This window comes from Halichoeres trimaculatus, unplaced genomic scaffold, assembly GCF_033239565.1.
Source record: "Halichoeres trimaculatus isolate MK-OKI-2021-1 unplaced genomic scaffold, fHalTri1.1 fHalTri1_scaffold_1, whole genome shotgun sequence".
In the NCBI taxonomy this organism is placed as follows: domain Eukaryota; kingdom Metazoa; phylum Chordata; class Actinopteri; order Labriformes; family Labridae; genus Halichoeres; species Halichoeres trimaculatus.
This window is the reverse complement of record NW_027437179.1, coordinates 36,879,995-36,895,671: the sequence shown is the minus strand read 5'-3', so window position 1 is coordinate 36,895,671 and position 15,677 is coordinate 36,879,995. Positions and strand designations below refer to the sequence as shown.

The 15,677-nt window shown below is 39.5% G+C and overlaps 1 protein-coding gene across 1 annotated transcript in view; it reads left to right on the top strand.

Annotated features, from left to right (window-relative positions):
* Positions 1–12,243, top strand: part of vapb (VAMP (vesicle-associated membrane protein)-associated protein B and C) — a 33,021-nt gene extending 20,778 nt beyond the window's left edge. The window contains exons 3-6 of the mRNA XM_074674955.1: positions 2,801–2,904; positions 5,289–5,369; positions 5,917–6,096; positions 9,649–12,243. Of these exons, the coding sequence (XP_074531056.1) occupies positions 2,801–2,904; positions 5,289–5,369; positions 5,917–6,096; positions 9,649–9,804 (521 nt within the window). The 3' untranslated portion in view covers positions 9,805–12,243. The remainder of the gene's footprint in view (positions 1–2,800; positions 2,905–5,288; positions 5,370–5,916; positions 6,097–9,648) is intronic.
* The last annotated feature ends 3,434 nt before the right edge of the window (positions 12,244–15,677 follow it).

Here is a 15,677-nt window from a genome sequence, read left to right as displayed (position 1 = left end):
AAGAAATTAGTTGTGTCCACCGCCATTCCAGTCTTGAGCTCTCTCCAGGGAGAGTTTATTAAATTATAAAGCGTATAGCTCTTAAAATCTGGACAGACTTCTTTTGCAAAATCAATGGTTAAAAAAAATTACCCAAGAATTACATTCCCTGGTAACTAATTACATTTATTTATGAGTAATTCTGTTACTAATTCAAGTATTTTTTGGAGGGAATGTTACGAGTAACTATGAACTATGAATATTTTTTCAAGTAATTTGCCCAACACTGGCTGTCAGTAACTTTTTTGATCATTTCATATGATTATGTTATATCATAAACACCTTTGGTTGAATTCTGAAGATTTTGTAGTTCTGTATTTCAAAACAGTTTCATATCTACATTTAAAATGTAAATAAATGAAATAGCTGCATTAGTTTATGTCTCGTTAAAGTTGTGTGTTCCTTGATGGATCATGGGATTTGTATTTCATTTAGAAGCTGGACAATGAAGTTACACTGTGACAAAAAAAAAAAAGTGTTGGAAATTTAATTGTCTTTCCTATTGATCATAATTGGCGAGTGTTAATTGCAATGCAATTCATGATTGACGTTAAAACTATTAATTGTGTGATTTTGCCTTCTTGGCATTCCCAGGTTAAGCCACCACTTTCTTTCTACTCTTTAAGCCAATTATATTTGAAAATAAAGACATCGCTGAACTTTTGATTAGTGCATTTCACTCAAAAACAATTCTGAGATAGCACAGTCGACAAGTTAAAAGTAATTTGTATGTTGAATAGAAATAAAATATCACTAATGTTTTCAAAGTTTTTGCTACCATTTATGAGCCAAGCAGGTTAAACAGGTGCTGCTAAAAAGTAAATAACTGCAACACAAAAGCTGACAGGGCGCTGTCTAAGAGGGTGAATCACCACAGATCTGTGGATGATCTACATTAAAAAATCATGGTTTCTTAAGCAGTGGCAGCTAACTATAATCAGTAATCCTGCATATGATTAGTAACTGAGTTATTCTTTTAGAAATAGGACTTTGCAGCTCTCTATATCAGCACAGAAACTAACACTTAGATCTAAAAGGATCCAACCAAGTTTGCTTTCCCAAACATTTTTCCTGTGAAATAAATGCTTTTTAATCTGGGTTTAATTGTATTTCATTTGATGATGTGTTGCAGGAGTGGCAGCGCTATTAAAGAGAAAACTGACTGTCAAAATTTACATCTGTGGTGTTTTTAGGGAAACAAAACATTCCTAGTTTCTCATTTTCTGCCTTGTTGTTGGATTTATGATAAGAGCGGCTCCATGTGTTTGTTGCTGTGAGGTAATGTGAACCCTGGGTGGACCTCTGTAAGCACTTCAAGGTAAATAGTTAGCAGTAACTGTTTTGTGCGTCTTTTCTCGTGGGACACAATTAATTAGTGACAGGAAAGGAAAGTTTTCTTGCCTCCCGCCCTAACCCCTGTAATGGATCCATTCATCATCAACACGCCAGCAGGCGATTACCATCCTGCTGTAGCGTGTTGACTACAATTAGCCTCTTTGAGTGTTATAAATGATTGCACTGCGTGGAGAAGGAGTACTAAATCACGCCATTAGCAGACGTAGCTTTTTGTGTTCAAAGGCCATAGATCAAAGAAGCTTTAAATCATTTCTCCCCAGCTGTGGATGTGTGTTTTCCTTCTCAGGCTTTGGCTCGGGATCTTTATTTTTTCACGTTATTCACTGTTTCTCGATGAACTTACACGCTTTCCTGCCTCGGCTCTCTGGTATTGTCCCCTTGGACTTAAGGTGGATGGCCGTGCAAATTGGGTCTGACTCAAACAGGACGTTCTCAATCTGTTCGTGCCGTCTGTTTCTGGTTTGGTCCATTGACTCGCTCTGATTGCTATAATGGTGCACTACGTCTCCGAGGTTTTTCCACTCCGGAGAGTATTGGCATGTGCCATATATGAAAACCATCCTGATCGCTGGGTCAGCTTTGAAATTAGGAGGTCATTTGTTTCAAGCAAAGGCCAAAGAGTCGCACGTCTATAGCAGATAAAGTGGCACTGATGTCAGAGTCTGCTTTTTAGTTACACGCTCATTAAAAAGTGAAGTCAAAGGAGGAAAAAGATGACCAATCATTTACTATTTTCATCTTCTCTGCCCTTCCACCCTCTTTGAACACGGACATAAGAAAGTGATCATTGTAAATCATCGTTACAGCTTTGAAATACCTTCCCACTTATTGGAATGACATCAAATAACACAGCAGTGACTGAGCGGCCTGATGTGATGATGCTCAACGTCGTCTTCCAGCCCCACACCTGCTTTCTGTTAGAGCGATATGTAACGTTCAGAGAGAAAACGACAGAGCTGGAAGCTGTTGGAAAGATTACCCCCTGGGGTATTTGTAGATCCGTCAGTGTTTCGCCGTCATGGTAACACAAACTTGGACATAAATCATCTCCAGCACTTTTTCCGTGCAGCTCGGAGCCTCGAAGACGTGGAGGCCCCTAGTTTGGTGTTTGACAAATTCATGGGTATTTGATACTCACTAATTCAAGTTTAATCCAGAGGAGTGGACACAGAGCTGAGAAAGGGAGAGTGGTGGAAAGATGCTGACAGAGAGGAGTAACGGTTTAATCACTGGAGTGTTTAGTTTTTTATTTGGGGCAGATTTTTACCCACGAATCAAAATGTGTGCCTGTCTGTGTGCCCATTACTGGTTGCTGTATTCAAAGTACAAAGCGTTAACTTGTAATTTCTTCCAATGTGTTGTTTTCCTACTTAAAGTGACACTGACTGTGTCTCTTTTCTTCCAGTTATGCTGCAGCCTTTTGACTACGACCCCAACGAGAAGAGCAAACACAAGTTCATGGTCCAGTCCATGTTAGCACCTCCTGACATGACCGACATGGAGGGAGTGGTGAGTGTTTCACATCAGATTTAATTACTTTGACTGTAAGGAAAGAGGAGGTCGATGAGTCAGGGTGAGAGGTCCTGTAACAGTCCTGACACACTTAGAAAGAAAAAAAACAAAGATGAGAGCGTTAAATCATACCAACATGTGTGGTCTCCTCTTTGAGATCACCAGCGAGCATACTTACAGTAAAATATTCTCCACCTGACAGCACATGTTTCCAGGATTTGGTTTGATGTTATGACTCACAGTGATATTAAAATGCCTTTACACGCACTGAATCAACCTGAGCGATGATAACAGAAGAGACACGGCTCTGAGGCAGAGCATGAATCCTGCTGTGTTATTGTTCACATCTGTGTCTGTGACCGTCACAGATTTAAAGCAGCTTTTTGAGGTGGGGTTGTGAAAAGAGCACAGAAGAAGAAGAACAATTCTTGAGATTAAATCTCTTTGATCTTAAAAAGATCTCAGAGGTGTGCAATCTCACAAACTGTAACAGTTAAAAAAAAAGTATAGAAGGTTTACTTAAAGGCAAGCTGAGAGTAGTACAGCCAAACTGCACCTTGAGGGTAATTCTCCAGACTTTTCAGCCCTTACCCCCCCAAAATAGAGGCGTCAGAAGCTGGAAATCCCCTGCTGTATTAGGGGCTGTTTGCACAACAAAGGTTGGAAACACAAGAGTTTTGTAGCGTTTCGGCCTCCCGTTTACACGGAAACGGCATTTTAGCCAACCTAAAACGCAAACTTTTCAAAAAAAAGTGCATCTGTTGCTCCACTTCTTCACTTAGCATTCGCCAATACACCAGATGATCGGCCTAACTCCACTTCAGGGTTCTTCAACGAAGAAATGTTAAAACAGATCAAACATTTTTTGCTTTCATGGATTTATCAAATTTAACTCAAATTTTTGTTAATATTTATACAGTAATAGATGACATATGCAGTTGTAAAAAATGTTTAGACCCCCATCTTGGGAACCACTGCTCTAGACGACTTTGTGCTGACACCTGATTGCTATACACATATAATAGATGGACTATAATCCCATTTTAAGCTGTGTGTGAAATTAAGTAATGGAAAACTTCAGTATGCAGTATGTCTGAAAGTCTTCAGGCTCTCTGATGTAAAATATTTTAGATTTTAGTGTTTCTAATTCTACCAAAGATACAGATGTCAGAGTAAGCTTTTACAGAAATCATACTTAAACTGAAACTAAAGATGGAACTGAAGATCAGTGTTCATTCAAGGTGGTAGAAAAAAAAATGATGTATCTTAGTATCAGGATTTTTGTTCAAAAAATTTTTTTTTTTCATATTTCAATCCTTCATCTCAGCCTTTGTTTATAAGCTGGGTAGGAAAAAAGTTGAGATGTCAGATCCCCTAAACAAATCCCAACAAACAGACTCACGTGATGTGAATTTTGGGGTAAATATGAGATAGTCTTTAAACATCATCATCATCATCATTCAACTTTTTCACTTGGTCTGGTGGTAAAAGACAACTAATGATCGATAATATTGAAGAACTGCAATATTAACTGAATCGGCGCCTCAAAATCGTGAAAGAATCATATCAGGAGAAAAGCATATTGTCCCAGCCCGAGTGTTGATTAAGGTCTTCTTACAACAGAATGAAGAGTGTGGCTTCAAAAATTTGGTGTAAACATAAAGATAACAGATATTTTAAAAAATACACAAAAAATCAGAGCTTGGTTCGTAATTCTTTTAACTTGTACTAATACGGAGAGAAAAGACGAATGGTCTCTTAATGGTAATAAACAGAAATAATCTTTTGAACTAGTTCGAGCCAGACATGCAGAAACTTGTTTCTAAATTTACTTTATCAGTGCTTCTTACACAGCCTCTCTTTGAAAAGACGTCTGCAAGAGTAAAATAAATCTGATAAAGCAAATTATTAATCCAACATTTTCATTTCTTAATATCATCCTAACTAGGGATCAAAGAAATGTTTTCAGAGAAAAATGAGCAAATTAGATGAACATGACAACAGATTTGTGATATGAATAAGATAATGATAATAGACTGTTTTTTTCTCTTATCTTGTGTTTCTGCTCAGAGTTTTTAGGTTTAGACCCTTCAGCAGTCTGGTCTTTTTTTTTCTACATTTTTCTGCAGCTTCATCGCTCTGTTTGCTGCTTTTCTTCTGCTTTGTCTTTGCTCTCAGCATATATCGTAGAAGACTGATTGCAACATAAAAACAATCAATCTGAGTGCAATATACAGAAAAATGCACAGACAAATGATGCTCTTCTGTTGAGTTTTTACTCAGTCAGAAAGTAGCTCTGGCTCCTGAGTCTTTGTGAGATAAAAAGTTTATCATGTTTTGATGTTTTTCTTCTTGTTTTCTTGTGTCTCTGTGTTGATCAGTGGAAGGAGGCTAAGCCAGAGGAGCTGATGGACTCGAAGCTGAGGTGTGTTTTTGAGATGCCGGTGGAGAATGAGAAAACGGTAAGTTTTAATTCTGTTGTGTCTTAAATTCTCACTCTTTTCTTCTACCCAGCTCGTTACCTCCTCCTCTCATTGTTTTTCCACGTCTCTCAGCATCCCTCACAGAACTCACCCTCCCTTTTACAGCCTCTCTTCTTGCCCTCAGATGCACTTTGTTATGTTTGTGATTCATCTCAGACCCCCTGCAGCTTTACAAACACTGCCTCTTCATGATACGAGCTGCTTCTGCCGGCTTCATTATCACACAGAGCGGGGAAAGGACCCATGGTGGCTGCTTTCAATTTATTCAATTCTGCACTGTACGACACATGCACATGGCTCCCAGTTGTGACTGTGCAGCGTGGAGTTTGTTACACAGTGACAGTGGAGATGGAAAGCAGCTTGTTCCACTTATGAAAGGCACCCCTGGGTGAACTCTACCGACATACAGATAGAGGCTCTGTGTATATGAAAGTTTGTAAATATTATAAAGCAAGCCTCTGCCAGCCACAGGAAGCACTCTACCTGCATTAAAAATAACACACTGCTTTGTAACTTCCTTTTACAGCACGACATGGAGTCCAACAAGATGATGTCGTCCAGCTTGCTGAAGTCCGAGTCCTCCTCACTGCCTCAGAAGTCACTGAGCTCCACCCTGGACGACGGGGAGGTGAAGAAGATTATGGAGGAGTGCAAGAGGCTGCAGATGGAGGCCCAGAGGCTAAGGGAAGAAAACAAACAGATCAGGGTGAGTATTTTATTAATCTGCTCCAAGAAAAGAGACAGAAATCATGTCTGACAAAAATATTCCGCTTTTAATTCCAGCTATGGATTACAAAGTTTGAAGGCTCTGCTGGGACTTTATGAGTGATCATGAAATAGTCTCACTTTTAGATATTTGCCTGTTCATAAGCCACCACTTCAAATGACATAATTATTCAGATATTGGTTATTTCACAAATGTATTTACAACAACCAAAAAACCCTTTGATGATACTATGCTGGCCAGTGAAGTTTAATAACAGGATCTGATTTCTTTCTAAAGAAAAAAGAACAGAGCAGAAGAAAGCTAAACATGCAGCAGTTATTCTGCAGTGGTCTGTTCAAACTTTAGAGTCCATCAATAAAATGAAGAGTGAGGTTAATGGTTGGACCAGGATTCACTAATATTAGCGCTACGTAACTGCAAATTAATATGTTACCTTGTCGCATTGAGAAAAGTTGTGCTGAACAAAGAAAAGTAGGGTGATATAAGATTTACCCGACATTAATTTGCTCCCAAAACGAATGTCTTTATGACAGTGTGTGATTGTGCTCATGGGGAACAGAGTCTTTGTGCAGATAAATACTACAGATTCCATATTGACTTCACTGAGCCTTTAAGGTTACTGTAAAATTTCACTTTGGAAAGTGTCATGAGTAGGGATAGAGCGATTATCGGCTGGGCCTATTATTTGGCATTTTGAGGCATATTGACATCAACCCTTTTTTTTTTAATCCGACTGCGGACAAGAAACAAATTTAAAACTGTGTTGTTGCAGCTCTGATGCAGCTGCTCCGCTGTCTGCAGTCACTACTCAGTCCCCAGCACTGTCCCACCCACAGCACCATCTGATTGGTTACAAGCAGAGCCATGGCTTTGGAAACAGCCAATCAGCAGTGTAGTTATTACAGTTATTGTAGTTACATAGAAATTTTGGAAAACTTTATTTACTGTAGAAACTTTAACCATTTATTTTTTTATGTTTTCATTTGATTTTATAAAACATGCCTGTAAGCCTGAAAGCTGTTTAATAAACTCATGCTTAAAGGTATTTGAATAAAGTTAAGTGTTGGAGTTTGTATTGTTCAATATTTGCACTTTGACTGCAAATTAATATCAGCTTCAAATATCGGCCTCCTCGACTGCAAACAATTGGTATCGTTCCTGAAAAATTCATATCGGTCTATCTCTAGTCATAAGATAACATTTGTTGTGATTTGGCTCTATATGAATAAAGATTGATTGAATAAATAAAGATTGAGATTGAAAGTTTTGCTGTTAAAAAAAAACGTGAACAATTTTCAAACTATATCTTTCCATCTGTTACACTTGGGGTTGTTGTGGGGGGTTTAGCCTGTCCAGGCTGTCTTTTAGTGAGAGGTGGGTAAATCCTGTACAGGTCCCCAGCCCACCACAGAGCTGACATGTACACCTTTGGGCAATTTAGAGCCCCCAATCAGAGTCCTGCACGGGTCCAATTTTCAAGATCCGCCCCGCCCCAACCCCGGGATGTACAAACCCGCTCCCGAACCGCAAACCGCGCATCAGCCCAATTAGTACCGCAACCCGATCCGACCCATTGAAACACGACCCGCAGCTCGACCCTTAACCTTATTTAAAGTAATCATTTTGGGTTATATTGTCTGAAAATTGAACGGTATATCGCCATAGTTCAAATGCCAGTGAGTAAACAACGCGCCTGAATGAAGCAACTCTTCCAATAAAAGCCTGACTTCAGCTCCATCATCAACCCTCTGTGATCTTCTCACATACAACTGTAAAATCACTCGTTTTTTTACGTTTAATGCTTTTAAACTTTTAATCTCTTAAAAGGACCTTTACATGTGTAATAGTAGACTTACTTTCTGTCCAGACTTAAGTGACGCTCGGCAGGTACGAGCCGTGATCATGTCACAACCATGGATGTATTATAACAACTGGGTAGCGGGGCTCAGCCTTCCACCATGTTACAGATTTACGGATGAGGTCCATGGTTTTTTACAGTCTTTATGGTCACAGCCTTACAACCAGCTTACAAATTACGTTTTTGTTTTCATGTATTTATTATTATTTTATATTAATTTTGATGTGTCGAACTAAAACCCGCAACCCGACCCGCATGTTATTTTTTCCACCCAGATCCGAACCCGGGAAAAAAAAGTTTTTAAAAACCACCCGCAAATCAGCTGTTTTTGTGGGTACCCGACCCAGTGCAGGACTCTGCCCCCAATCAGCCATAAGGCCCATTTATCCTCCCTCTACGAACGAAAATGTATCTGTCCTTTTTGAGCGATATTTACATACTTCTGTACATCCTTTATGTTGGCATTGTTGTTAACCAATACATGGGGGGGTGGGGGTTTGCTAATGTACCTCTTGCATAAAATACAAAGACGGAGGCAAGGTTGTAGGAGAAGGTAGTCAATGAGGCAGTGAAATACATTGTTAAAGTTCTGCCATTGTTGTTTCTTCTTTGTGTGTCACTAAAGCTACACATCAGGTAGTCACAGCAACACTGCCGCCACAGTTTCAGGTGGTACTGCTCTGTTTTTTTGGAATCAAACTGAGCACCTTCTTGCTATGAGGCAACTATGCTAACCGACACTGCTGCCCCTTGGATTTAAATCGTGTTCTTGTTGTTGATGAGTCTCTTCCATGAACTCATCCACGCTCTGTGTTTTAAATCTTGTAACGCTTGATAAAGTTTGAAACCCATCCGTCTTCAGGGTTTAATCAGAAAAAGGAACAACCTTCTTCTCCCCTGAAACAGTAAAGCTTAATCTCAATCTTTAAAATGAGCAGATTACGTCACTGAGCGTTCACAGTCGCTGTTGTGTTTCTCGGTCATTTTTCATCCTGAGCGATGTTAACAATCAAGATAAGCAAATTAAAGAGAATATTTGGTTCAAGACTTTGCAGCGTCCTCCTCCCTTTTCTGTACGTGAAAGTAGATAGTAGGTCAACGCCGAGGTTTATATTAAGTACGAGTGCTCGTTTCTGTAATCAGCGGCAGACCTCAGGGTTTGAAAAATCAATGAGGGCGACATCAATCACAACAATCCATGAAGTCAGGTTTAAAATTAGGGTTTTGTTAAGGTTTGGCTGGACGTTAGGTGAACACACACACACCGCAGACGACGACAACGGCGTGGAGAAATCAGGTCTCCCCTCACACACCTCCTCCCCCTCCGCTCTCAGCTCTTGCCAGAGGCAGAACGACTGTTGGCTGCTCCTGCGGCTGAGATTAAACTAACAGAGAGCCCCCCCACCCGCTGCTGGGAAATGAAGTGTGTTAAAGCCTGGCGCCTTCTGCAGTCCTCCGGGGATTTGGTCAGATGAAGATTTAACCAGATCCTGTTTCTTTGAGCTAGTAAATAAAAACTGTCTTATCTTAACGATTGACAAACTGATTCTTTTCTATTCAACAATCACTTCCTCGATTTCACTCTCCCAGAACCGCCGCCACTCAGCGTCTTCTTTCTAAAACCTTCACCACGTCTTAGTTTATCTTTTAACTCACTGTCTTTTTCCCTGTAGGAGGATGATGGTCTGCGGATGAGGAAGAGCAACATGATGTCATCTCAGCACTCCTCGGTTGGCATGAAGCGAGAGGAGGGCCTGAGCGCCCGCTCGGTGGCCCTCATCATGCTCTTCTTCGTGGTGGGCGTCATCGTGGGCAAGTTGGTCTTGTAGACGGCAGCGCAGTTTGGTCGGCCGCAGCATGCTTTCTCGGGGGAAGAAAAACAAACACGGGATCTGGGATTTTTGGATCAGAAACGCCATTAGAGCCGAAAGGGTGGGGGGGGTGGTACTAGTTTTGATTCAGTCTCATTTATGTAAAAAAATTCAAAAGTAATGTATGAGAAAAAAAGATTTATGATCTTATGAACAAAACCTACTGTTACAGGTCTTGCCTCTGCGTAATCATCACATAATCATTCTGGATCTCTTCCCAAAGTTTCTTGTACAAAGATGAATGGTAACGTGGGCGGGGGGGTTGATGGAAACATGATTAATGCTCGTGATTCAGACCAATGGATTTTCTAACACTGGCGAGGTAGTGTTGGTGCGATTGAGTCAGTTTGCAGTTGTGCGAATGTCATTTTAGTGTAATGTTGTTTCTTTTTCTAAAAGACAGAGGCCAGAGCCTGTGTACATGTAAAAGTAACTCCCTTCCTCCCCCCACTGTACAGTACATCCAGGTGTTCCTTCCAGCTAAACCCCCTTTAAGGAAGGGATTAACCAGAGAGGTGATCCACGCAGTCGGGGTTACACACAGGGCTATCAAACTGACTCGTCCAATCAGAGGCTTTGTAAAATCGGCTCGTCTTTGATTGTAAAGCGACCTCCATCAGTGTATGAAACACTATACCACAGGTGTTTTTTTTCCTTGTGTTTTTATTTCACTCTACCTTACCGCGCTCACACATCACTCAGTGCTCACCACACCCCCCTGTCTTCAGAGGGGGGGGCGTTTGATTGCATGCGTTCACACCACAGCGCGTTGCATCCGGACTTTGAATCTTATTTAATTGCTTTTTTTCAATGGTGATAATAATATGTAATTTGGCTGTAGGTTTGCACAACTACATTTTCTGATTTTTTTCTCTCCTCTTTGTGTTTTGTTGCATTTTTATGATTTAAGTAAAAAATTTTTGTTGTCGTTTAGGGTTGAAGCATTTAAGAATATCGCAGCTAACCGGAAATGAGCTCCAGATTTGTAGGATTAGATCATTTCTCTTCATGTTCTCCAGATGAAAGCCTTGCCTTGTGACCTGTTTGGGCAAGTTATTCTCAGGCCAAGATGGAGGTTTATAGATACATTTGCATATACACAGTACATTAATATATAAACACACACGCACAGACAGAGAAAGCATGCATACATATATAGTGAGAAACCACAAACAGACGGATGATGCATGTTGAGATGAATGGTTTTGTGTTTCCTTTATGGCATCAGCAGCACCGAGGTCCTGTTATAGTACACTTAAAGGGGACCTTGGTCTTTTCCAGCTCTTTTTTGTTCCCTACTGAGCCATACATTTGTTGACATCCTGTTCTGTTTGAAGCAAATGTATGTCAGACATCAGCTGAGTGATTCGAGCCGCCTGTTCTCCACTGCAGCAAAGTTAGCTTTTGTTTTATCCACTCCACTGCGGTTCCGTTTTTGGGTGTTTGTTCAGCATTTATCCGTTGCTTGTTAATGTTATATCCTCACTACATTTAAAGTCGTGTTCATTTTTAATGCACCAAGATTATGAGCGTCACTTCTTTGATCTTCCTGCTGCATACCACTTTTTTTTAAAGCAAGAAAGAGCGAAAAGGGGAGGGTGAAAGGAGAAAAAAAAAGCGTACAGCAGCCTAAAGCTTAAAGCCTTGAGGGGACCACATTATGACATTGTACTGTTTAAGAGCCAGTGGTTATTTCCATGTCCGAATAAACAAACCTACGAAGCAAGAAAAAAAGCAAACTTTTAAACTGTTTCTCATTCTGATTTGCATGAGAGAAAAAGAAATGGAGAGCATCATTTTACTTTGCAATACTTGACAAAAAAACAACTGTTCGTATATTTACCCCGTTCTTTCCTCAGAAGGTAAAAAGTGTATTCCCCTTTGCTTCAACGGAGAAAAATGACGGAGTGTCGCTGTGTTTTCATGTAAAGTGGAATGGAACACAATGGATCTGAGTGTTGGGTTAAAGATTTAAATAAACATGAGCTTGTGTTTGAACTGTATCTCTGTAAAGTTGTTGGGTTGAGGATGACTTGCTGCTTAGAGGGAGGGCAGAGCTGACCCTGAGCTTCAGTCCCGGCTTCACTTATCAAGCTATCAGACCTGGGTCACATAGTACTTGCAAAAAAAAGCTCATCTTGTTAAGATGAAGAAGAGTAAGAGGAGGCGAATATCCCAAAAGCAGCAGAGCAAAGCGCTCTGTGACGATGAATTGACCGCTGTCCAAACAACCATGATAACATGTAAATACTAGCTGATCCAGGCACGGATGTAAAATCACACTACACTGACCTGTTCTGGAGTCTCTGACCATCACCGTGATCAATGTAAGCAGTCGGGAAACTGTTTTGTATGTATATAAATAAATAAATAAATAAGTCTATCTGAGAAGATTAATATTCCTAGTCAAGTAGTCTCTCTGGTGTATAAAAACTACCCAACCTGGTTGGACTATGTAGCATCTTAATAAATTAAATGAATAAAGCCCCTACCAAACTGTGTCAAGTCATTTCCTGTTACACACAGTGATGCAGAGACTGAGGTCGGCTTTGTTTCTGCCTTCAAATGATGTCCAACATTTCAATCTGGTGGAAATTCTTCTGGAAAGTTCACTCAGAACTTGTATTTTCGAGGTTTGGTTCGAGAGTTTTCCCGGCACACACTTAAGAGCCTCTAAAACAACAAAATATTTCACCAACCAACAATTGATTACATAGCTGAGTCATTCAGTGGTATTTCTATCACAATCAAACATGAGAAAGTCTACTGTGTTTTTATTTTTTGTGAAGTCGCTGGTTTGTGGTCAAAGTGAAGTTTCAGCAGCTGGACTGGATTATTTTGTCTGATATTTAAACTTCCAATGGACATGAAGATGGTAATTTATTTGAACCTGTGTATATACAGCAAACAAAAATGAACTAGAAAGCTTTGAATCAAAATTTTAGTCAATGTGAAAGTGTTCACCTCACCAAAGACTGAGCTTCAGCTTCTGCTTAAGGTCTTTAAATTAAATTAACAGACTAGAAAATATTGTTTTGTTATGAGACATATATCTGGACTGTTTATGTAAATTAGAAAAATATATATGTATATATGTATATTTCAAGTAGCAAATTTAACATCCCAAGTTTGCTTGGCCTTCCTTCTGTGCGACTTGCGATGGTTTGTTTCTTCTATCTTGAGTCTACCTGTGTAAATGCGTGGACATGGAAAAATAAAAAATAAATTACTGTAACAGTCAGTTTGTTAGTGCGCGCTGTCTGACCAGTTAATTTTCAACGAAGTTACTTCAAGGATCCTGCACTGCCACTTCTAGCAATGAAGATGCTAACTGCAAGCGTGGTGGAGGACACACTGATGCTGAACACAAAGAAGAGGCTGAATGAGACACACCAACTCTGTAAGTAAACTTTATGACCTGTTCTACCCGGGTTAATATTAGCTACAGAATTTTTTGCTTCTAGCTGTAGAAGCGTCCTGGAAATCAACAGGTACACTTTATAGAGACTTAAATTAGGATTTTAATTTTTTTTGTGGTTGTTTCTATGTTTTTCTTCCAACAATCCAACATATAGTACATATATATATATATATTAATGTTGGACCAGGGGCCACCACCCGGTGCCCATAGGAGCCACTCAAGGTGCCCACAAGGCATGTTCCAAAAAACAGCACTAGTCATAATGGGTAACATAATATTACCACTTCTACTATGATTAATGATATTAAAAAGTGATCAGTGTAATTTTCTTCGGAAAGTTTTTAGCAGACAAGTAGCTCTTCTTGCCATTTATTTAATATGAGGTAGCCCTGAGCCTCAAAAAGGTTGGTGATCCCTGTGTTGGACGAAAGGACAGCTGGAGGAGAAAATGAAATAAAAGGAATTGTTAGAAAAAGCTAACTTTTTTCTTTAAATTCTAAAACTTCAACTTTTATTGAAATCAAGAAATTCCCAGTCTAATTTTTTGCAGGCACAACCTCCAAATACAAGTATTTCATGGTCTCCTGACCACTTCCTCCTTGTTTGGCTCTAAATTAATGATGGAGAGTAGAGAGTGGTGGACGAGTGGTGGACGGGATGTCGTCATCTATTTTCTTGTGGACCTTTCTTACTTTTGTTTTATTGATTGCTGCTGTGACTCCTGAATTTCCCCTCAGGGATAAATAAAGTATTTTCTATTCTATTCTATTCTGTTCTATTCTATTCTATTCTATTCTATTCTATTCTATTCTATTCTATAATATAACTGATAGGACTTCAGGAATCAGGAATACTTTATTAATCTCAGGGGAGGAATTTGGTCTTAACATTGCTCTTTGCATGATGAAGCAGTTGGAAATAAGATGTAGTCAGGGTCATAGAATAAAATAAGTGTGAGATAAACAATAAATAAGCCATTAATTATCAGTAAGTACCACATAAGCAAAAAGTACATCAAAAACAGACAAGGCAAGATGAACTATTCTTGCACTAAGTGAATATATAAAACAGTTATTGGACTTAAATAAACTTCAATAACATTTTTCAAAATACTCAAAGACATAGGGCATAATGTGAAAACTGTGTGTGCTTTGCATTTAGTGGTATAGATCAGTACAGTTCTGAGGTCTTAACACGGACCCCCTGTTTGTCAGAGGATAGATTTTAAAATACTCCTAATAGTTTTTAAAGCTCTGAATGGATTACGGCCAAAATATATCAGTGATTTTCTAATCCAGTACAAACCATGAAGACCACTCAGGACATCTGGAAGAGGTCTGCTTTCAGTCCCTAGAGTTACACACAAACATGAAGAAGCAGCGTTCAGCTTCTATGCTCTAAATATCTGGAACAAACTCCTAGAGAATATCATGTCTGCTGAAACTCTCCGCTCCTTTAAATCCAGGTTAAAGACTCACCTTTTCATGCTTAGATCTTAAAATCAGTTTTAATCTTCTTTTTTGCCATTTTTTTATTTTATTGTTTGCTTTTCTAATTGCTTTGTAATTAATTTCTTTTAATATGTTTTGCTGAGTTTTCAGTGTGTATTTGTATATCAATGCCTTGCATTAGATTTCATGTATTTACCCAGGGTAGATGAGTTGAGTTCTTAGAAGTGATGTTTTTTTTGTTATTATGGCCTTAAAATTAGAAACTGGCACCTAACGTAATCAATCCTTTGTATTAATTAAGCTCACCAACTTTCACCTGCCTCTAGTTATTGTGTTTCCTGCTATGAATATAGACATTACTGTTTTACATAGAAAAGTTGCTATTCAGTGTGAAACTTTATGAACTCAAGGTTTGTTTTCCTTAGCTCTTCAAAGTGTTAGGCTTAAAAAAGACTTTGAAAAACACTGTAAGAAAAGCACAAACAGACTTGGAGACTCCACTTTCTACTCCTGTTACTCTCATCACATCCAGACCTGCTGCTTCCCACATCCAAACTTATGCTGCTCTCTTAATTGCTTCCGCTTTGCTTGATTTGGCAGTAGCAGAGTTTGCAGTGGGAGAAGAGTGTTGAAATAAATAGCTGCGAGAAAAAACCCTCGCCCCTTGGGCTTCTGTTTCTGCGCTTGTGGTGCTGAATGCAATAAAAATCTGGTGATTAATCTGGTGTTATTGTATCAGAAACAACCTGTCCATGTTTCTGTCTGCACCTCGTCGTCACAGGCGGGTAGAGCGGCGTTGGCGTCAGGAACCCCCCGCTGTGCACCTGGGCTCGGTAGCTCCTTCGCTGTTTGAGTTGGCCACAGCAAAAGACAGCTGCGAACTCAATGGTGGAAACAGACCAATATTAATTTACATTTTTACATTCTGCTGGGAAATAATCCATTTCCAGGGTAAATCA